The following is a 22,993-nucleotide window of genomic DNA, read 5'->3' on the forward strand; positions in this document are numbered from 1 at the left end:
CAATAAATTCTTGGTAGATGATATTCAGCAGGAAGCTTCCTAACTTTGTCCACTTCTGTTCTCTACATAGTTATCAATATTTAGCCTCAAACAACTAGGCTTAATTAGTTCTTCCTGTTGATTTTATAGTCTCATTCTAGCTAATGTAAAGTTTGAATTTTACTTAAATCCATACTGCGATTCATTATTTATCTCCACCCAGCTCCCGTGACTCTTAAATTAGGCAAAAAAAAATTTAGAACTAGACTGGCGTAAATTTGGATATGGGATTAAAACCAAAGTAGAAGTATGAATGTTGTGAAGAGAGGATTGGGTGGATAACTAATAAATTATAAACTAAATAGGTTACTGACTTAGGTAGCGCCATCTTTGAGCAGGGTAAGGGCGGTTATTTTTTTTTGGTGTACTCAAAGTTTTCAAGGTCGCACACAATAATTAATTCTCTCGCTGAGTTGTAGGTATATTTTTGGTGGGACAGCTGGCCTAGAGATTTAAGATTGATCCATTTCTATAGTTAAGGATCGAAGATTTGACCTTTGGTTAAGGGTAAGGGCGGTTATGGTCATATGATGGAGTTCCATTTTTGAGACACGTAGACACACACTACATGCCCGCATTAACGCAGTTTCAACGCAATTTCGTATGTTTGTCTGTTAGTTTGCTAATTATTGTGTGCAATCTGCTAAAAAACATACATTCTTTGATCGTACATGCTGCATCAAATCGCATCATACACCTCACCCGATTCGTGCATTTTCGGATGTTCTGTGCACTTAAAAACGTATTATTATAAGAATAATAATAATAATTTAGCAACAAAAAATTGTTGGCCCACATAGCTAGCTACCCGATGGAGGAAATGAAATTGTGCAGGAAGCTTCGTTCGGCTTCTGCTTCTGTTCTTCATCACATCATATATATCGTTATCAAAATATGAATTGAAATTCCGTATGTAGCTTCAAATCTTTTCACTCATATTTGCTAGCTAGCAACATCAATAATCCTTCTAGATCTGGCGTGGTCATATATATATATATATATATATATGGGATATATAATAAACAACAACGAATATATATGTAATTGCAGAATATACACGGATCGGATGCATGCTGTGAACGAAGTAAAAGCTGCCCAAAAACACTACATTAATTCACAGGCCACTCAAAACGACCACAATCTGCCGGCAACCACACATCATCACATATCAATTTCATGAATTGTTGAGGACTCAAATTTTCTGTAAACACAGTTGTGTAAACCATAAGTACAAAATATATTTTTAATATATTAAAAACGTATATTATTTGTGTACTAAATATATATTATTTAAAAATATACAAAATAATGCACTTCTTTTACATAATATTTAGTATATTAAAATTTTTCTTTTTATATATGGGATGTTATGCATAGTACGGGAATACCCAACCGACTGCGTCGGGGGAGGTGGTTCTAGAATGTTCCGAATCTGGACTGGATTTATTTACAAGTATGATTTTATCAAGATGCACTTCAACAGCGGGGATAGCTCAGTTGGGAGAGCGTCAGACTGAAGATCTGAAGGTCACGTGTTCGATCCACGTTCACCGCATGATCGAATATGTTTTTTGACCGAAGACATTAAACAAAATGTTTACATTTTTTCAAATACGGAAACTCACTAAACGATCGATAATAGAGAGTTTGGACTTTGGAGTGGGAGGATTTGTAATTCATACTACCTACTATCATCACAGTACAACACATATTATATTGGTGAATAATGCATTGTGTGCCAAGAGTTTATATGTATTATGTTAAGAGTTTATGTATATTATGTTAAGAGTTCATGTGTATTATGTTAAGAGTTTATGTGTATTATACTATACAATTATGTACATACAAAACATGAAATTTTACATCGTGCACCTGGTGCATGATATAACACAATTGCACATAATCCTACTGCATCTCATTCACAAAATAACTGTGCAAGAAAAAGTGTACTGAATTAACTTAAAGGAGGGATGATCATCCATACACATTTAACAAAAAAAAAAAAAAAAACTGAATCTACAGTATTACAGGCAAGCTAGTTTAGTAGAAGATTCCTCCACCCAAGTATAGAAACCACTGAATATACACAACCACTCCTGAAGTTTCCTACAAAATCATACTAATCTTAATTAAACTGGTGCACTTCAAACCTTACTTCATCTATCACATACATTATATTCATACCCCTACAAACACAGAAGCAATATTATATTATATTATAGTTGCACTCATTTAGTCTTCAGCCCCCACCATGTCCTTCTACTTGAAGAAGAATTAGCTGCTGATTGCCTCAGTTTGCGTACTTTTGCCTTTGCCTCTGATAACTGCAACTTGTAAGATTTCTTCCAATTCTCAAATCTCAGCACCAGCCTTTTGAGTTCCTCTTCTAGGTTTGAAGGGAGTGACTGCCCTGCTGCTTTTACCTGAGAAATTGCTGTGGCCTCATTATCAAAATAATGTTTCCTTTGCTCGAACTCTCTTACAAGCTGATTCATTGCACCATTCATTTCTCTATTATTAGATTCCAAATTTACACCACTGTTAGGAAATTTGAGCGGAGTGCTTGCTCCAGAAGTCTGAAGTCCCAAAGACATAACGTCTTCAGAATCATAATAGTAAGGAGGTGGGGATACTGCAGCATTGTCAGAACTAAGATTCTTGGCTGCAGCAATACTTGCCTGCCTCATACAAATTAGTATATTAGCAAGCAAATACAGGAAAATGTTGTTATGCTTATATTGATTTACATGACATCATGTCTCTCACCTGCAAAGATGACCTTTTCTTCCGCCAACCCTCCTCCATTGAACTCATCTTGGCTTCATGTTCTGAACACCGTGCCTCGAATTGTTTTACTTGCTCTTTTAATGATGCATTCTCCTTTTCATTCTGTTCAATGGTAGCCTCAGCAAGAAGAACGCGCTTCTGAAGTTCTTCAACAACAGATGGTAAACGTTCTGAAGGCAAGTCCTGATAAAAATGTCAACAACTTACTGCAATAATAGATGTAGAAGAATGCACCAAAAAAGGGTTGCTACACTTTATTTTCCCGTAAGAGAGATCCTTCAAACACATGAACAGAGCTTAAACCTTTTGCCCCCTTTTTTCTTACAGGGACCATACATCACCCATCTGCAATCTTTATGTCATTATTATTCTTAAAGCAGCAATCTTCATGTTATTTAAGGCAAAGGCTTTTCAGTTGTCTCACTATGAGAAAATTTTCAATTGTTGTAGTCCTTGACCATAAATTTTATGGCAAATGCTTTCCACCCCTACAAAAAATTTTATGGCAAATGCTTTCCACCCCTACAAAATTTTGTACGGGCCTCTAAGCATGGTTCAAATTTTATTTGCTGTAATTTCCAATTATCCTATTTGGATGAAGATTGAAAAGGTTACAAATTTCTTTTAACAGAACTTTGAAATGGATTTAGGTGCCAGCCTATTGACAGACTCAAGTTAAGGAAAGAGATAAAATGATATTATTTGAACTGATTCTCGTGTTACATAGTACCTTAACCTCCAAAACCTTTCTGCCTGTTTCTTGTTTCTTAGAAACTAATGCTTGTGAATTCTGCTCGCTATAAAGATGTCTTCGAGCCAAAAAGCCACGAATTGCTGCATTAGGATACAAATTTGCAATTGATACTATATTCCATGGTAATAAAGGAAATGTCAAATGACTAAAACCTTACCTGATTGTATCCGTGTAGCCATGAACTGCTCATTATCATTTTTGCAAGCAACCGGAACTTTTGAATTCACCAAAGCATTACACTGCTTTCTGGCAATTTCACCACGAACAACTACAAGAAAGAACATTAATCAACACTATATCTCTGCAAACAATATGAAACTAAAGCCTGATTAAGATCCACTAAAACTAATGATAGTTTCCAAGACAGTTTATAACAGCATTCTGTCAATAAATTTAGAAATTCTTTCTCAGTATATTGGTTCATAAAGAAGCCTGGCAGATGGTAAATTTTAGAATCACCCTAGTGGCTTAACTTCTAATATCTTGGTTCTCTAAGGTTTTTTTAAACCAATAACAATCCAAAGCAGTAAGCCTTACAAGATTGAAGCATTACTACTCCTCGAATGATTTCATGAAAGTCGCAACCAGCACGATGATCATGAAAGAACTTTTGCAGTTCAACAGTATCTTCAAGAATTTTCTTCCTTGCATCCTCCAATGCAGCGATCTATGAGTTACAACAAAAGCTAGGTAATCAATACTCTATAATTTCATTTTGAAAAAATATTCATTTCTATTTTTAGTCATTTCTTAGTCCGTTGACTTAATTGAAGTCCAAATTGGTAGCATAGTCATCCCTATCAATTTGGACTGGATTGCATTCAAACATGACAAAAGCTCATATCTAAAAGGTAGATATTTTGTACATAAGAAATAAAATTCTGAAGACACTTGGAATTTCTTATATTTCTTGTTGGAAGTAGCTAATCTACTACACTCACTCAAAAACTAATGCACACACATATACTTCCAACTGTAATAAAGTCACTTGGCATAATGTTAAAAGGCAACAAGCTAGAATGCCATAGTTTACAAAGACAAACCCTAGAGAAAATGAATCCAAGAATGGAACATACTCCATAACTCATTGCTCACCTGTCCTGCTCGGAGATACAACTTGGTATACCCAACCTGGTACAATTCAGGAAGGACATTGAATTGCTTCAGAACAGCAACCACTGTACTTAAAGGATCTCGGAACACATTATTATCCAGGAGGAAACCATACCTAAAAAACACATGCACCCATGGATATAAGGGTACCTAACCAATTCAAAATAAGTGAGCAACAAAATAAAAGGTTAGGTACTCACCTATCTGCAAAATATTGATGTGTCATCTTAGTTGGATATCCAGATCTTGAAATCCTCACAGCTTCAAAAACCCCACTGTATCTGAGTTGCTGTAAGACTAGTTCTTTCTCGAATACACCAGGAAGCTGCTTATTGTTAGGCTTTATGCAACAAATGAAGTGTGGAGTGGTGTTATCCAACTGCCGCATTAATTGAAATAATTGAACCTGCAAAGAGATTTTGTTGATGCGTATATAAAGTTCATTAAACAAAAATTTACACATCAAAGTCTCTACTAGGTCTATTAAAAACAACTCTCAATGGCCTCAAACATCCAGTGAAGTGTGCAGCTTGAAACAAATCATACACCAATAATTCGCATTAGATATTCTCAATAGTGTATCTGTGGAAGAATTAAGAAAATGAAACAGAACTCATTACCTTAAACTTGGTAACAACGCTTTGCTTCTGAGGATACAATCCATCAAGCAGAATTGGACTCGATTTCTGAGATTGATCAAGTAAAGAAGTGGCAAACAGCTTAGGAAGGCGGGAACTGCATGATGAGAGTAGCTGAATAATATCAGAATGCAGTACATCTCTGTTCTTTTCCGAGAAACCATTGTTGTCATAGAGAACCTAAAGAAAAAAGAAGGAAAAGTTTCAAGCATTCATAAACCATCAAAATACCTGGCATTTAACATTGAATGCCATGTTATTTATTTATTAATTTCAAAAAAAAAAAAAAAAAAAAAAACATCAATACATGTATCGCTTTTCCATTGAATTATACTTTTAAGACATTGGCAAAGAAATATCAAATCCTGTCACCTATGCAAACAACAGAGCAGGCCTTTTTAACAATCATATTTACATATTTGCCTGCAACTGCCTAACTAGGAGAAAATTGGTGACATATAAAGTGCCTAATCACAAACTAAATTTACACCTGTTCATCCTTAAAGACACAACCAGTCATAATCATAATAAGTACAATACAAATCACAATAAGTACAAATCCTGTCACCTATGCAAACAACAGAGCAGGCCTTTTTAACAATCATATTTACATATTTGCCTGCAACTGCCTAACTAGGAGAAAATTGGTGACATATGAAGTGCCTAATTACAAACTAAATTTACACCTGTTCATCCTTAAAGACACAACCAGTCATAATCATAATAAGTACAATACAAATCTGTTATAATCTAAGATTAGGCCAAAGCCACTCAACTGGGTTATAATGCACATGAGCCAAACCACACTAAAATACCAAATCCAATCAATTAGCTAGTCTAACCCATGGCCTTATAAACACATATATTCTCTCTGACTTTTTCGATGTGGGACTCTTAACAAGAATAATCCAAATTTGTCTTAGACATAGTTCCAAGTAATTGCATTACTGCAAGGATTCCCCAAAGCAATTAACAAAGCTTAACTGCAATGATAAGCAAATCTAACCTCTCCAGCATAATGTTGAATACTAAATGTCCCTTCTCGTTCTTTAAAGCAGCAATTTTCTTTCAGTTGCTGCTTAAGTTTATTGGCAAAGCTTAAATCATTAGCTTCAAGGGAATTTGATTCTTCATCAAGTAAAGAGATAAGCCCAATGTGTTTCTGCAAGTGCATTGCAGAAGTCAAAAATCAACCAACAGTCAAGTTTAGCACCTCACAAATGGATAAATAAAGTTGGAAAAAGGGTAGGAGTAGAAAGAGGGGGTGGAGGATGCATGTTCAAACATGAATCAAATCAAGATTTTAAATCAATTCAATAGTATAATTGAGGATTCCAGGCAAACTGACAATGAAACTGATACAGCACTTAAGTTAAGACCCTAACTCCACCACAAAAAGCTACTAGCTCAAGAGTGGAGGTTTGACCCCAACTTAAGTACCACTCCACAATCTCTTGTGGAGCCGATGTGGGATCGTATCAGAAACTCCTGCTGCATTGTGAGATGAAAATAACCAATCACCAAATAGGAAAAAAAAAAATACCTTCTCAAAAAGATCTAAACACTCTTGATTGTCTTTAAATTCTACTCTCGTCCAATCAATTCCATCCAGCTCATATACCTAAATCAAAGCAAGCCATCAGTGCTCACACTATGCAAGAATCTAGATAAAAGACCATCTGCAAGGTTGAATCCAGCACAAATGGAATAAACAATAGGTAAGACATTAGATTGTTAAAGCATAAAAGCAAACCCCGACTTCTTATCAGTATACATGGAGAGAATTCCTTAAAAGTCCTTGGATACTACTTCTTACTTTAAACAATATACACACACACTTCAAGGAGAATCCAACACCCATACTATAGCTGAGCATTCACACAATCAGGTACTGCCATGATTACCTCTTGTTCAAGTTTGAATAGATGACGATTAAAATGCTGCTGAAGCCTCTCATTTGAATAGTTTATGCAAAACTGTTCAAAGCCATTATTCTGAAAAAGGACAAATAAATTAGTCTCTTAGGAAACTGATATGTTCTACAAAAGATAATACCAAAAATTAGCAGCTCAAGAAATCAACTTTACCTTAAATGATTCAAAACCATAAATATCTAGAATACTTATGGATGTGTATGTATGGTCTTTCCCCGCTGCAAGAGATTTATTAATCTCATCTACTAGCCAATCAAACAAGCTTCCATAGATGGATTTTGCCAATGCATCTCTCGTATCAATTGCCTGAATTGAATCAGGATGCATTCTGTTATGCTGCTTTACAACTGAACAGATTACTGGCATTCATAACAGAGTAGACATTAATTTTAGCATACCTGTTGTATTGTTAACCTCTGGGCAACCTTCTCCTGGCTAGCTTGTACTCTACGGGATGATAAAGTGCATATGAGGTCCTGGGCACTGCAACCTATCAAGCTAGCAGCATTGGTAATAGCTGCATATAATGGAGAAAGAAACAGATGAGCTTTGACAGCTTCCCATAAGAATCCAGATAAACTAATTAAATCTAGGCATGTCCCTACACTGAGAAGTGAGAATATTAATTTGCTGATTATGCTCATGTCTAGTGCAATCACAAATAAGAAAGAAACTCATTCTAATATTGCATTGCAATAAAAAGCAACAAAGAGACCAAGAATAAACCCTCACACTCCCCTCCCTGCTCCCTCCCTCCTAAAAGTGGTAGTTGTAGCGATAGACGATAGTAGTAGTAATAATAATAACAACAAGCTTACCTTCACCCGACACAGCTTCAACATGGTTTTCATTGTCAATCACTTCAAATGATATATTTCCCAGCCATAATACTGCAGAGAGCATCTGAAAAACTCTCTCTTGATCTTCTTTGCAAATCTTGACGGTGTTTAGGGCTTCCTAATGAAACAGAATAATGCCATGTTAATTAAACAATGGAATCTAAAATGAGTTAAACCACAAACGAGGGATATATCTAATCTCCTTGATCACCATAAGCATATGAAACTTTTTAGCATCATCAACATCATTTAAAGCCAAGCAGTCACTTTGGGTAAGATAATTGTACTCAGTTGCCCCTTTTATCTTCAGCTTATCTGTAAACATGGCAAATCAAGTGTATGAGTAGGTACAGCATATTAAAGCTGTAAAATATTTGTTGGTTTTTTTTTTTTAATTTATTGGTTTCTTTCTTTATCAAAAAGAAGAGGGGAGGGTGTGAATAAACCTTACTAAGGCTTATTGTTAACCCCAAGCACCAAACCTAAAGCATATAAAATACTGGAGGATTAACCAGCTTGGTTGGCGTGAGTGGCCGTGCACTCTCATCCCTTAAGAGAGGTCAGGAGTTCAAACCCCTCTTGTATGGAAAAACCAATCTGGCCAAGGTGCCTCCTACAATTAGGGCTTGCTCAGGACACCTCGTGATCTACCCAAATAAAATACTGGAGGATTTGAGATTTAAAAAGAGAGAGAAGATAAAATTTCACTTTTACAGGGCGTTTGGTTGAAGGGAATTTAAATTCCCTTCCCACTTAATTCCCACCTAATTCCAAAGGCCACAAAATTCCCTTGTTTGGTTGAAAGGAATTCCCCCATTTTCATGGAATTAAAATCCCATGTCCCCCCCCTGGATTTTAGGAAGAAAAAAAGATAGTGATGAGTCAAAATTACCCCTTCCTTTTTTAACCTAAAATTAATGCATGACAATAACAATGGACATTTTGGACTTTATACTACTTATTCCCTTTCAATTCCCATGTATACCAAACATTGGAATTGAAATTTCCAGTAATTTTATTCTTGTAAACCAAACACTGGAATTTAAATTCTCACTTTATTCCCAGTAATTCATCTCCCATGGAATTGCAATTCCTTTCCCACGTAATTCCCCCTCTCCAACCAAACGCCATGTTACTCCTGTTAGTCTCACAACTATGGTGGCATTGCCACATTTCATTGACTTTTTGGTAAGGGAGAATTGCACTTTTAATCCCTGAATTATAGGTTAATAGTAAATTTAGTCTCTGTATTATAGGTGTCACCACTTTTAGTCCTTTGAGTTGTCAATAAAGTGACACTGTTGGTACTCCTGTCAAATTTTACCATTAATTTTTAAAAATCTTAGTTGAATAAAGCTAGAAATGAAATAATGTAAACCACTAACCTCTATTAGACTAATAGCAAATTAAAAAATCAGTGTAATAAAGGTCAATGATCTAAGTTTCTAGCCACTAAAGTGTGGAGTTGGAGTGTTATTTAGGTGACAAAGAGAAATAGAATGTAAAATTCTATTAACATCTCTAGTCAACTAAAATTTCTGGAGAGTAACAAAAAATTTTGACAGATTCATTAATAGAAGAACCAAAAGCACCACTTCACTAACAATTTGAGGACTAAAAGTAAAGACGCTCATAACACAATAAATAAATCCACTGTTATAGTATAACTCAAGAACCAAAAGTGCAATTTTTCCTTTTAGTAATTTACAATCTTAGTCTCCTCTTCTTGTTGAAAAAATGTTCATAAACAATATTATAATAATAATAATTTGGTAGAGTTTCTTATGACAAATTAGCATTTTTATATGTTATATTATTTATTATGTTGTTTATGAGCATTTTTAAGTAAGAATGGAATATTAAAATTGTGAAATTACCATATTATCCAAAAATTAAAGCTAATTGGATGAAAATTGAAACAAATGACTAAATATGGTAATGTTAGAAATGTCAACAAAATTGTGGGACTACAAGATATCCCAAAAATTAAAGTTAAATGTGGTATTGTTGATTAAATGTGGTAATGACAGTAGTTAGTTATGGGAAAATGGAATTTCCTCAAAGAGAGGAAATAGAAGTTTAAAATGAATATCTCACATCTCATTGTTAATTGCTGTGGAAAATCCTTATACTGTCTAAAGTTACTAAGCAATGATAGTGATTAAATTCATTAATTATTGATAATACTAAACCAGAAGGCACTCTAAATTAAGGGATTTTTCCTCTTGGAAAGAAAGAGCTGTGGTGGAAACAAAGGGTTCTAAAGTTGAATCCAAACCTTTGAGACCAGATGGAGCCCCAGCACAAAGCTGGTAAAAGATATGGTATGACCTCTCTCCCTGAGGCAGTTGAACCACTCTTGACTGCAAATTAGACATTGTGTTGACAACAGAATGAGCTTGTCACATAATTAATACACAAAATGACAAAAGTTATCAGTAAAAAAACAGAAAGAAGAACATCCACCTTTTCAAGAAGAACTGCTCAACATATTTAGGACATCAATATGGCATGCAAAAAACACAGAAATTTTAGTATGTGCACACAGTAATCATTAAAAAAATTCTTGACCAACTAGTCGATGTAGGTGTGCTTACAAGTCTGTACTTTGGCACCACATAGTTTTCCTGTTGTGTCAAAATGAATCTCAATTAATTTTCCCTACAGAATATCAGAAGCATCTGTCAGTCTAACAGCATAAGATTGCCAGTAATCATGGAATATTCTATAAAATTATGCAGCTATCAAACCCAATATAACTTACAAAACGACTGGAATTGTAATTCCCATGTGTTTTGGCATTTCCAAATGCCTCTAGTATACAACTTGTCTGCTGCAGTTTAGACTCTATCTCTTTGCTAACTTCACCAAGTGCAGCCAAGTACTGTATAGCAATTTTTGCTGTTTCTGTCTTTCCAGATCCAGTTTCTCCACTACAAGATAAAATGTCAAATTATTTTTTTACCAAAGGGCATAGATTCAATAATGCATATCAACAGATGAGAGATAACTGAAAGCACATCAGTATATCAGCAAAGCAGCCCCCACAACTACTGAAACCAAAGTGAAGAGATTAACAAACCTGACGATGACAGAATGATTTTTTCCATCTGCATAGTACACATTAAAGAACAAAAGAAGTAAGGGCAATTTTTCCCAAAGTTAAACATGGCTAAGAATGAACTTTGATATTATATACCACCTTCCATCATTGCAGTGTAGGCTGTATCAATAGTAGAAAACACATGAGGACTACTCATCTGCTTTTGCTGGTAAGCCGTAACAAATTCATTCCCATGCATGTCAACATCACTTAAGGGGTTGACTGCTATTAAAAGAGGACCTGCCTTGCTCTACAGGAGCAGTAAACAGAGAGAAAATTAAAGGTGGGCGCACATACAGTTATAAATAGGTATTTTGATCTTACATACATATATTGCTCCACAAGAATATCGATGTTGAAAGTTATGAAGAACTGATGGCTCATTCAGATAACTTAGTTGTATCAGATCATCAACCCCATCAAGAATATCTGGATTTGCAGGTAAGATCTCTCCAGTGGGAACTTTCATGACCTAAAATATTAAAGTCATCTATAAGTGACCACATCTTCTGTATACTAAACTCTTTGAGATGTGACTACTCACAAGTAACAATAGGAAAAAGCCAATGAAAAAAACTCACATTTCCATCTGAAAACAATACAGAAGCTATTTCTCCTGTAGTTGAATGTATTGTTCCTAATTTCCACTGTCCATTTTGTTCATGACACCAAATACGAAGTTTCTGAAACATAAAGATAATTGGTTCAGTTTACGACCAATTCACCAAATACATCAAGGATGTGAACAAGATATTGAAATATTGGATAATGACAAGGAGATAAACCTTAAAATATTAAAAATTGACAACAACGATCTATGCAATAACAAAGCTCACCAGACTAAGGTGATAAACCTTAAAATATTAAAAATTGACAAAAATGATCTATGCATTAATAAAGCTCACAAGACTTTTGGATGACTGATAAACATATTACATCCCCCATTTAATAGACTTCAAAGAAATGGCCCCCACCATATTACTAGCAGCAATTTTCATATTATGATTTTATCTTTGGGAACATTCAAAATTAGTTTCAGCATTGTCTGTGTTTTAGAATCAGAGATAATAACTTGGGCTTTCTTAAAGGCAGCAACATACCTTATCCATGGTTTCCCCTTTCCAAAGCCTACTCTCTTCTAACCAAATTTCACAATACATAAGGAATTATTCCCACCCATGTGTGTCGAAGCACCAAGGAGGTAAACAGTGCAAAAAAGGCAAGAGAAAATTAAGGAGTACTACTTTTTAAATAGTCAACAATTTACACCAAATAGTACCAACTAAAACTCAAAGCAGACTATGAAGTCCATGAAGACACCAAAACATTATTTATTTGCAGCTAATTTCCTGGATTTTCAAGTTTCATATTGTTCATCCATTTTGTTAATGTATAAAACAGAATTACAAATTGATCAAAGCCTTACTGAACTCTAGAGAAAATGTTTACATTTAAACCTTAACAGACACTCAGAATTCCTCAGAAGAAATCAACAAGCACAAAATGGATGAATATATTTTATTTTAGAGTGTTTATTAACAAACATAATAAATTAAATTTATTTATTAAAAAAAAAAAAAAAAAAAAAAAAGTACGTACAAACACAAAGAGAAAATATTTTTGTTTTACCTCCTTGATGAAATAATCAATGGTGTCAGTCCACTCGTCCTCATGAGACTTCGGGAGAAAACGGGGAGATGAATTTGCAAGCTTCAAACCAACTCTTCGCTCCAACATCCGTTTATGGTCGTTCCCTTGTGGTGGCATGCCGTAAGGTGATTCGCTCAGGTCCATTTCCATAGCTTTCTTAGCCCCGAAATTGTTCCCTCTGAAGTCTCCGAAATTGTTCCCTCTGAAGTCTCTAACATTTTCTTTCTTAGAATTACAATTCCATGAGCTACTGAGTTCAACATCCGCTGTTTCCAAGCTTCTCGGCAACGGTCTCTTGACGGATGGTGGCCTAGTCCTAGGTGTGGATTTTGGGCGAGCCGGCAGCTCCGGCGGCAAGTCTTTTGGCTTATCATATCCCGTTCTACGCTGGAGAGCCTCCAGCATTTCTTCGAGCCGGCTCCGAGATAATGCGGAAGGCGAAACGGATAACATCTTTTCGGGTAAAGAAATCAGGGAAAACCTCTTCTTTGAAATTATAATTCAACACGAATCATAACCAAATATAGGTGCTCCCCGAATTCGAACAATGCCTGGGGGGAAGCATTGCTTGAAACCACGACAAAACCCCTAAATCTAACAACTATCCCGGAAAAAGCCGCCGGAAATGGAAAATCTGGCGTTGTTCTTCGTGTACAGAGATCCAAATTCCTAGGAGAAGGCAATTTCACAACAAGAAACACATCTAACGTTGCATGTGAGAAAGTGAAAATCTCTTGAGCTGGCAACGCTTGGTTTCTGTAATGAATTCTGAATGAAAGGGCCAAAATAAAAAGAGAAAAGAAAAACAACGGTGTTTCAGAAATTGAAGTTAAAATTTCCCAGGCTGAACCGGGAACGCCTAATCCTCCCAAAGGTTGAGTCACTCGGGAGAAGTTAGAAACAAACCCTCCACCCTCCGGGGAAGAGAAGGAGGAGAGAATATTTGAAGAATAGATGAGATCAATAATGGCAGAAACAGAAATTATCTCATGAAGAAGAAGAAGCTCTCAGTTTTTTAAGGCTGGTTTGCCTTGTCCCTTATTGTCTTTTCCACAAGTCACATGACAAAATTAATTATAACACCCCCCCCCCCCCCCCAAAAAAAAAAAAAAAAAACCGAAAATATATTTCTATATTTATTCAGGGGAAATGGGCGACGTGAGGAACAATTCGGGTGGAAACCGTTTGGATGTGATAGGTAATAAAATACGTTTGACCTGAACGTTGATTAAAAAAAAAAAAATCAGACTTCATTTTAATTCAAATTTTATTACTCTAAAATTTATTATGGAGCAATAATTAAGCGTATTTGACACTTTGACACACCAATTAGTTGCTTAAATGTATTGTTTATTTAGTCAAAGGGTAGCTTTTATTAGTTTTAGAATGGTTGGTAAAGCTATTTTAACTATAGTTTAATTCGTGAAAAATTAACTACCAATAATTTTTAAATGTTATCACTTTCCCTGGCCTTTATATATCACCGAATTTGTCAAATAAACTAAATGAAACATTGAAACACTGATGAAGAAAAATTAAAATTTCATATTTTCCCATTATATTTAAACTTTTTTTTTTGATCCATAACTAATAAAATATTAACTAAAAAAAATCATCATTTCAAAAAATAACTTATGGGCCAAAAATAGAAAGGGTCATATGAAAAATTGAGTCTATATTTTGAATATAATTAAGGATCACATATGTCATCTTGTAGAATTTTTAAAAGTAATTTCAGGATAATTTCATATTTTATTAATTAAAATAATAAATGTTGGTTTTTAATAGAAATTGAAAAAGAAAAAAGAAAGGCAGAATGAAGAATATAAAACAATTTTTATGTCTAAAAGGGCATTATTGACGTTGTTAGGCCCCATTTTAGTTAATTAGTTTGGAAGAGATTATGGGTTGAAGTCTTCCCTTAAAGGTGCCTTTGTAGCTGTTTGCCATTATCAACCCAAAAAGGAAGTAGTACTGAAAGGGAAATTATATTATTGAAAGCAATAAAGTGGATATGGTATCTAGTTTAAACTTTAAACGGATAATTTTTTTACTTTTTGTAACTTAATTATACTAATAATTTTTATCATTGAAATTGGATAAACATAAACTACTCAATTTATAACAATAAACAAAGTATTAGTTAGCTCAATACCGAGAAGTCAAAAATAACTTTATTAACATGAAACTTTACATAAAATATTCATATCAGAATTTTATTTTTGTAAAAATAAATAAATAAAATCATTCAGTGTATCCTTTATTTACTCTTGAGGGACAAATGGAACTGTAGAAATGCCCCATTTTAGTTGTTCCTATGAAGTTTGAAGATGTAGCCAATTTGTCCATAATAGCATGCAAAGTGTTAGCTACTGTATCACCTGTACTATATAACTACAATGTATATATATACAAAGGCTAGCTTACCAAAATGGTGAAGATTTCTGTTTTTGACAGAATCCACAACACAAATCTTACTTGTTCCAGACCAGGTCACCTGCATTGCCAACTTATTACTTGTTAACACAAATCTTACTTGTTACTTTTGGGTGTATGTCAAATTATATATATTAAATATTTATTGTACATTCATTAAATATATTATAATTAATATAAATTTACAATTTATTTAATTTTTTTAGATTAAAAGAAAAATCAGCATTAACATTGACAACAAAAGTACTTGGTAGAGAAATTCAAATGAATTATAAGTAGAAAAATGTTATAAAATTATAAGTAGAAAAAAAAAAAGGAATTGATCTTCTTCTGTTCTTCACCGCCACTGGCTTCAGTCTTCACACTTCACTAGCAGTAGCAGCCTGCCTTACTCCTGTGCGCCATAGCCCGCAGCTCCGCGCCTCCGACTTAAGCTATCGGTCAGAAACTCCGTTGACCGTCGTCAGTCGTGAAGCAGCAACTCCTCAGGTTCGAATGATCAAATTATTAACCCTAAATTCTTAATACATAAATCCCTAAATATGATTTGTCAAAATTAATTTGTGACTCTGCGTTTTCTTCATTTGTGTTTGGGTATTTGAATTATTGGTTAAAAATTATTTCTCGAAGACTGAATTGAAATTCAAGGTATTTTGCTCCCTCTAAGAATTTCAAAGGATATTGCTTTGCCATTGCTTAATTGCTTTCTCAATTGACAGCTGAGTTCTGACAGAATTTTTTGTGATACTAGAATATGGACCTAGCTAAATCTTCTTTGGTTATTCCCCTTTATATGATAATCTCCTGTTATTATCTACCCAAACTAACCCTTGTTTGATGATACTTTTGCTTCAAATATGGACTTGACATTTAGTTGATAGGGAATTAGTGCAGTTGGAGAAAAGTGTCTGTTCTTTTTTATTGAGAAATAGGGGTGAGTAAAGATGTGAGCGAGCTAATTAGTCTTCCCTTTTTTATGATTGTACACCCAGATTGACGTATGAAGTTAGGTTATTTTTATATAAATTAAGGTGCCCTACATGTATATGAATATATAATTAGGCTGTGTATTTACTTCCTTTAGGTCACTTGTTGCTGAAAAGTTGTGTGTAGTCTAATTACTGAATTGTGAATTGTTAATTGTAATTTATAATTTATTTTGTATTAAAACCATTTTATCATTGTTTGATATCTTGTCATACACATTTTTGAATTTCTTAAACTTTGCCCCTAATCACCTATATTCTTTGCGCCGCCTCTGCTTATTTGACGCATGAATGGTTATTGGTTAGTCGGTTATACTTCCATACTGAGCATGCACACAGTAAGTTGATGCTTAATCTTAAAGTATTTTGTTTCAGTATTGGATAAAGCTAATTCTAATTTGTTTTGTAACCAGGTTTTTACTTTGAGATCTTTCAAGATTCTAAACGAGTTCCAGACATCACTGTGAATGTTATTTGGAGTTTTCAGGAGGGGAAAAAATGTTTCTTTTTGCATCAAGCCCTAAGTTCAACCTTGATTCTCTTTCATCACTCTGTGTTAAACAGAGACATCATTGTAATTCTAGCCATGTCTCTGTTTTGAACTTGTTATTCTCATCGTCTTTGAAACAATGCCAAACTCTGAACCATGTTAGATGTTTCGCTATCTCGAGGGAATCTGAGCAATCTGATACAAATGTTCATCAGAAAGATAATTCAAGGCCTAAAAAAACTACAAAACTGAAGATAACCAAAGGTTCAGAAGATGTGGGTAAAGAATCTAGTGAAATCTTCCCCACTACAATCCCTAAAAAGCCGAGGCGTGGTCGTAGGAGTGAAGCAGCTGCAGTTGAGGACTTTGTGCGTGATAAATTGGAACAGACATTTGCGTCTATAAGGGGGCAGAATTCAGATATCATGAAAGACAAAGACAAAGGAAGTATCATGAAAGATAGCGTGGTTGAAAGTCATGATACGGATTGTAGTAGTGATGAGAGTGATGAGGATGACGTTGACAATCAAACTGAAAAAAAGATGTTAGTTGAGGAAGAGGATCCAGATTGGCCACTAGATGCTGATGTGGGTTGGGGAGTTAGAGCATCAGAGTATTTTGAGAAACATCCAATTAAAAATACTGTAGGAGAAGATGGTGTTGTAGTTAACTGGGAAGGAGAACTTGATGATTGCTTGGTGAAGGAGATCAATTGTCTTGAGTGGGAGAAGTTTGCTTTTCATCCCAGCCCTCTGATAGTTCTTATTTTTGAGAGATACAAAAGGCAAGTAACTTTAGACTCTGCTAATATTGCGCTCCCTCAGAATCAAGTATTTACATGCTGAAGTACTTAAATTTTCTCTAGGAAATTAGTTTGTCCGTATGAATCTCTTTTTCCACAAAAGTAATTTTAATTCATCATTTCATCACAGTGCGAGTAAGAACTGGAAAGTTCTGAAGGAGCTAGAGAAAGCAGCTTTGGTGTACTGGAAGGCCAAAGATCGATTGCCTCCTCGGGTTTGTTGAACATACACACTTTTCCATTTGTTATTGTATCTGGCCATTTACAGTTCATTTTTATATTAAGTGAAAAACTAGATATTAACTACTATATTTTCTTATTACTGAACAGACTGTAAAGATAGACATCAATATTGAGAGGGATTTGGCCTATGCTCTTGATGTTAAAGAATGCCCACAAATATTGTTTTTGCGAGGAAACAAGATAGTGCATAGGGAAAAAGGTATTCTCTCAATATCAATGTAATCAGTTGACTAGTTGAGTGACGACACTACTATGCTATTTCTAATTTCTAACATGAACATAAATGCCATACAGATATGCGAACTGCAGATGAGTTGGTTCAGATGATAGCACATTTTTACTACAATGCCAAAAGGCCTGCATGCATTAACGATTTGGATGTATCTCCACCATTTTAATCAAAGGATGGTATTTTACCAGTCCAGATCAATTCAGGATTTTTGTCCACTGTAATTTCAAGGGGAGTTACTGAATTCATCTAGCAATCACCCGAAGATTCCAGGGAAAGATGTATGAATATACATCATTCAAAGACTAGGCTGGCTCGGAAAAGAGAGGTTGGAATCAAAACAGTTATCAACACTAGACTGGCTCCCATCTATTTTCTGAGAGTGCGGGGGAAAAGCGAATCTCAGGGTACATCATAGAGCTGTATTCTCAGATGCATGAACCATGTATGATATCATGTATGTATACCTAAAGATTTGTCAAGTTTTCATTTGATGCATGTTGAGGACCTTAAACACAGAAGAATGGCACTAAAAAAAAAAAGTTTTGCATAATAGCATGCAAAGTGCAATCTACTGGTTCACCTGTACACTATATCACTAGAATATATATACAAAGGCTAGCTCACAAAGTATGTTTTTGCTTTTGACAGAATCCACATCCAATCACAATATAAATGAGCAAATTATTCTGTGGACTTGGGTCCACCTTGCAAGGTGGATTCGGGTCTAAACATACACAATTTATCTTTTAAAAATTTACAATTTGTAATGATCATATATTATATTCACAAATTTTTAAAACATAGAAACACAATTTATATTCTAAAAATTTACAATTTCAATACTAAAAATACATAATTTAGAATCATAGTTCATCTTGCAAGGTGGACCCTAGTCCATGGTATAACAACTTATATAAATGCTACTTGTTCCACACCAGGTCCCATGCATTGCCAATTTGCCAACCAGTCTTGTACCAAATCTTACATTGTCAGTGGGTAACTTTAATGAACTAATTTATTGCAAATTTTATGCATTTATGGTAGTCAATTAATATAAAATTGTGACATGTAGCATTTTACTTTTTATTTCACACCAAATTTAATAAATATTGATGGCTTAAAGTTTAAACTTTAGTAAGATCTATTGTATTTATAGTTAAAAAAAAAAGGGGGGGGGGGATTTAAAACTCATTGATTTGTTTATAGTAATGTTTATGTATCACTTTCTTATTAAGATAATCAACATTCTTACTAATATTAATTTAATAAGTAGTTAACAACCGTTTTATTAATTAATAATGCAGAAACAGTGTTTTATCGTTTACCATTATAAATTTAAAGGTATTTTTTTTAATTGTTTACTTACTCTAAAGCCACTTGGTTGTATTTGGAATTAAATTTCTAAAAAATTAGGGATAATTTAAGACTTGATTTTGAATAAATAAAATTTATTAATCTATATGTCACTGAACTTGTTTATTATCATGAATCTAAATTTTGACATTCTATTTACAATTAAATAGAATTTTTATTATAAAATAGTAAGATAGTCTAGTATGGACAATATAATATTAAGTTTCATATCACCATAAAAACAGTTTAAAAAGTAATTTTATTATAAATTTAACGAAATTAAAACTAATTAAATACATACTTGAATATATATTTCAAATACTTTGACAAGAAGACAATTAAAACAAAAAAGAGAAATGTTTGAAAAGATTAAAAGATATTTATTTAATTATATTATTTTATATACGGAGTAATAAATATATTTAATTATTTATAGGTGTATCTATTTATTAATTAATAATCGGATGAGGAGTTGTGGGCCCTAACCATGATTAAGGTAACATGGACCCGAGAATTTAGGGCAGTTAAAACAGTGAGAAGATGACGAAATGGATAATTGCACAACTAATCCAGAAGTGGGCCAGAGGCTTACCTAATCACCCACCAATTTTGGATCTTAATGCATGTTAGTTAGTTTATGGGTTCAGCATTGTGACCTCATCAATTTTATTAACCTTTCAATCTTTCTGTTATGTATCCTTTACCTATTAATCATCATAACATTCAATTTCATTCCACTAAGATAGTAACAAAATGTTTAATTCATGAAATATATTTTTTTTAAGAAGATAAATAATATTTAAAAATCATAAAATATAATACTCCGAATATAATATGAATACAATTATACTATTTGATTTATAGATAAAATTGAAATAAATTACAATAGGAGGTAAGGTAGGGTAGTTCATTTTGACAGCTCTAGTTTTTTAACATTTTATTTTTGTAAAATTTTATTGTGCATACTTTCATTTCTTGGATCACATATTTACATTTAAAATTTGGATATGAGTAAATTTAGAAATACTGGTAAAAAATTTCCTTTTCAGCGAGGAGTAACCTTTATAATATGATGCAATATTTTATTTGAGTTGTCGGGTGCATGCGTAGTGGTAGCATTGTAGTGTCTTTTCAAATGGACTTTGTTGAATTTTCAACGACAGATTAATACTCCGTATAAATTGGTGCATTGTGGGGCATTCCCTTCCTTCTGGGTAATCCAAAGACCAAGGCAATTGGGCAATTGCAACTTGGAAAGTCATAGAGACTAAAATAGCACCTTGTATTAATCTATTTGTTGTGTCGGTAAAATCAGAGTCAAACTTTATCTATGACAGAGCCTGACCACTCAGGTACTAATGTTTCATAAATTTGACTTATAAAGTTTTAGGACCTAAAAATTTGTAAAAGATATGTGAATTTTCAATACTATTTAAAATTTTAATAATATTTTCAATAAAATTTTATAATTTGTTATTGGATGTCCTAATCAAATAATGTAACTAAGTGTTTTTTTTTTTTTTTTTTTTTTTTTGGATAAGACTTGTCAATAGTGTTTGGAATTTAGAAATTGCAAATTAATGTAGAATATGAAGTGAGGAATGTGCATGAGTGTTGTTTGACAATAATTGAAGATTTGAAGCGTGATTTTGTGGTTGTAAGGCATTTGCATTTTGCAGTAGAGCAAAACCAAGGGAAAATCGAGAAGGGGAAAGAAAGCAAAGAAGAGTTGATGCCTATCTTTCCACTTCAGCTTTTTGTACCCATTCTTTTGTGCTTCTTTATCACAGACAACGACATTAACTTTAGTGGTATCATAATTTTTGAGCATTTTTTTCAAGTGTTTTGAAAAATGATATAATTAATCCTAACAACTCATTGTTGAAATGGACTTGCCATTTTTGGCTTGGACCATTTGATTTAAAGACTTTTTGGATTAATTGAAACTCTTAAGAGAGGTGTCTTACATTTATGCATTGTATATAGGCAACCTTTATTAAAATTGAATTAATATTAATTCCTAAAGTCGACTACACTTTACAATAATTTGTAATTGATGATTTTTATCAACAAATTATATTGTGCATCTCAAGATTCACTTTGTAAGGTGGGTCATGATACAAGTTCATTTTCAATGTCCTATAACATGACGTTTGGTTAGAAGGAAGGAATTCAAGGAAAAATAATTGTAATTCGGTGGGAAAATAATAAAGCTGAAATCAAGTAGGAATTCAAATTACATGGTTTGGTAAGGAGGAATAGAATTATTAGAAATTGGAAAGGGAAAAGTGATATAAATACAAAAATGTCCTTGTGTAACAATAATAATCATCATCATCAAGGGTAAAAGGGTCATTTCCTTATCTTTTTTTCTTTCTTTCCCAACTGCTCCAAATGGGTGGGGGGGAGGGGGGGGGGGTGTGGTCCAAGAATTCCAATTCCACAAATGGAGCGCAATTCCTTCCAATCAAACACTGTAATTCGGGTGGCAAGAGAAATGTGTTGTAATTGAATTGCAACTACATCCGACGAAACAACCCATAAATTCATTTTTAATAGGTCCATTATATTTTAATATAACTTCATTTTTTTTAATGCTATTGACTCTATTACATTGTACTTCGTAATATATGTTCAAACATACTTCCTCAACATATTGAAGCACAAAGAGTTAACAACGCCTCCAGTGAGGCTCGATCTCATGACTTCCCATATGGGAGAGGTCACTACATGCCATCTGAGCACAAGGTACTTGACAAATTCATTGTTAATGTATTGCAAGTCAAAATGAATCTATAATACACTAAAAATGAACATGTATCAAATATCCATTATACTATGTCAACTTGGGGCAAATTATGCTATGCATAGTGCACACGGATGCAAAAACGGCGTCGTTTTACTTAGATAAAAAAAAAAAAAACATCATTTTCGATTGCCGTTAGTTACGTAAACATATGTTCATAATTTCATAATTTCACATTCTGGATTTAGAGTTATGAAATTATGAATGTGTAGTTATGCAATTCTGGATTTATAGTTATGAAGTTATGGATGTGTAATTATGCATGCAATTCTGGATGTATAGTTATGAAGTTACAATTTCACATTCTGAATGTATAGTTATGAAGTTATGGATGTGTAGTTATGCAATTATGAATGTATAATTATAAAGTTATGGATGTGTAGTTATGCAATTCTGGATTTATAGTTATGAAGTTATGGATGTGTAGTTTTGCAATTCTGGATGTATAGTTATAAAGTTATAGATGTGTAGTTATGTAATTCTGAATTTATAGTTATGAAGTTATGGATGTGTAGTTATGCAATTCTGAATTTATAGTTATGAAGTTATGTATGTGTAGTTATGCAATTCTGGATTTATAGTTATGAAGTTATGTATGTGTAGTTATGTAATTCTGATTTTTTTTTTTTTAAGTCAGACGTTAAAATGACATCATTTTTACAACCGTGTGCACCGTGTTGTACATCATAACGCTCCTCAACTTGGTCCACGGTATAAGCATTGAATTTTCATCTCGTAAAGATTATTGGAGTCCTAGTCCATTGGCATGCCCATTACAAGAGCTGGAG

General features: G+C 33.7%; 2 protein-coding genes and 1 non-coding gene across 6 annotated transcripts; 2 read left to right on the top strand and 1 right to left on the bottom strand.

Moving 5' to 3' along the window:
* The first annotated feature begins 1,521 nt into the window (after window positions 1-1,521).
* On the top strand, window positions 1,522-1,594 carry TRNAF-GAA. The gene has a single exon. It is a non-coding gene; the product is annotated as a tRNA-Phe (tRNA).
* A 381-nt stretch (window positions 1,595-1,975) lies between these two features.
* On the bottom strand, window positions 1,976-13,863 carry LOC109187833 (myosin-2-like). 2 transcript variants are annotated; one of them, XM_019338184.1, is made up of 24 exons: window positions 12,837-13,857; window positions 11,789-11,890; window positions 11,536-11,679; window positions 11,307-11,457; window positions 11,187-11,214; window positions 10,869-11,037; window positions 10,702-10,765; window positions 10,571-10,584; window positions 10,383-10,467; window positions 8,316-8,419; window positions 8,084-8,222; window positions 7,664-7,782; window positions 7,419-7,571; window positions 7,236-7,325; window positions 6,875-6,952; window positions 6,338-6,493; window positions 5,314-5,511; window positions 4,894-5,099; window positions 4,676-4,808; window positions 4,118-4,247; window positions 3,738-3,848; window positions 3,557-3,660; window positions 2,806-3,009; window positions 1,976-2,717 (listed from the first exon to the last, which is right to left on the bottom strand). In XM_019338184.1, the coding sequence occupies exons 1-24, from the start codon at window positions 13,308-13,310 to the stop codon at window positions 2,268-2,270; spliced, it is 3,606 nt and encodes a 1,201-aa protein (XP_019193729.1). In that variant the 5' UTR covers window positions 13,311-13,857; the 3' UTR covers window positions 1,976-2,267. The 2 variants fall into 2 exon arrangements, 1 of the variants encoding a protein (XP_019193729.1); XR_002055314.1 differs by having other exon boundaries at window positions 2,574-2,717; window positions 2,806-2,996; window positions 12,837-13,863.
* A 1,762-nt stretch (window positions 13,864-15,625) lies between these two features.
* On the top strand, window positions 15,626-18,561 carry LOC109187213. 3 transcript variants are annotated; one of them, XM_019337355.1, is made up of 6 exons: window positions 15,626-15,782; window positions 16,693-17,553; window positions 17,702-17,786; window positions 17,902-18,013; window positions 18,109-18,241; window positions 18,297-18,561. In XM_019337355.1, exons 2-5 carry the CDS (start codon window positions 16,778-16,780, stop codon window positions 18,210-18,212), a joined length of 1,077 nt encoding a protein of 358 aa, XP_019192900.1. In that variant the 5' UTR covers window positions 15,626-15,782; window positions 16,693-16,777; the 3' UTR covers window positions 18,213-18,241; window positions 18,297-18,561. The 3 variants fall into 3 exon arrangements, with proteins under 3 accessions (XP_019192900.1, XP_019192898.1, XP_019192899.1); XM_019337354.1 differs by adding an exon at window positions 15,924-15,941 and having other exon boundaries at window positions 15,629-15,782; window positions 18,109-18,561; XM_019337353.1 differs by having other exon boundaries at window positions 18,109-18,561.
* The last annotated feature ends 4,432 nt before the right edge of the window (window positions 18,562-22,993 follow it).

Source organism: Ipomoea nil, unplaced genomic scaffold (assembly GCF_001879475.1).
Source record: "Ipomoea nil cultivar Tokyo-kokei standard unplaced genomic scaffold, Asagao_1.1 scaffold1421, whole genome shotgun sequence".
NCBI classification, from domain to species: domain Eukaryota; kingdom Viridiplantae; phylum Streptophyta; class Magnoliopsida; order Solanales; family Convolvulaceae; genus Ipomoea; species Ipomoea nil.

Bases quoted from the DNA above. Each gene is read 5' to 3' on its own strand.
- LOC109187833 (XM_019338184.1), bottom strand. From the start codon at position 13,310: ATGTTATCCGTTTCGCCTTCCGCATTATCTCGGAGCCGGCTCGAAGAA. The intron at 11,680-11,788 runs GTGAGTTTTTTT...TTAATATTTTAG, and splicing joins TATTGTTTTCAGATGGAAAT to GTCATGAAAGTTCCCACTGG. The intron at 11,215-11,306 runs GTGGTATATAAT...TGTACTATGCAG, and splicing joins CTACACTGCAATGATGGAAG to ATGGAAAAAATCATTCTGTC.
- LOC109187213 (XM_019337353.1), top strand. From the start codon at position 16,778: ATGTTTCTTTTTGCATCAAGCCCTAAGTTCAACCTTGATTCTCTTTCA. The intron at 17,787-17,901 runs GTTTGTTGAACA...ATTACTGAACAG, and splicing joins AAGATCGATTGCCTCCTCGG to ACTGTAAAGATAGACATCAA. The intron at 18,014-18,108 runs GTATTCTCTCAA...AATGCCATACAG, and splicing joins GATAGTGCATAGGGAAAAAG to ATATGCGAACTGCAGATGAG.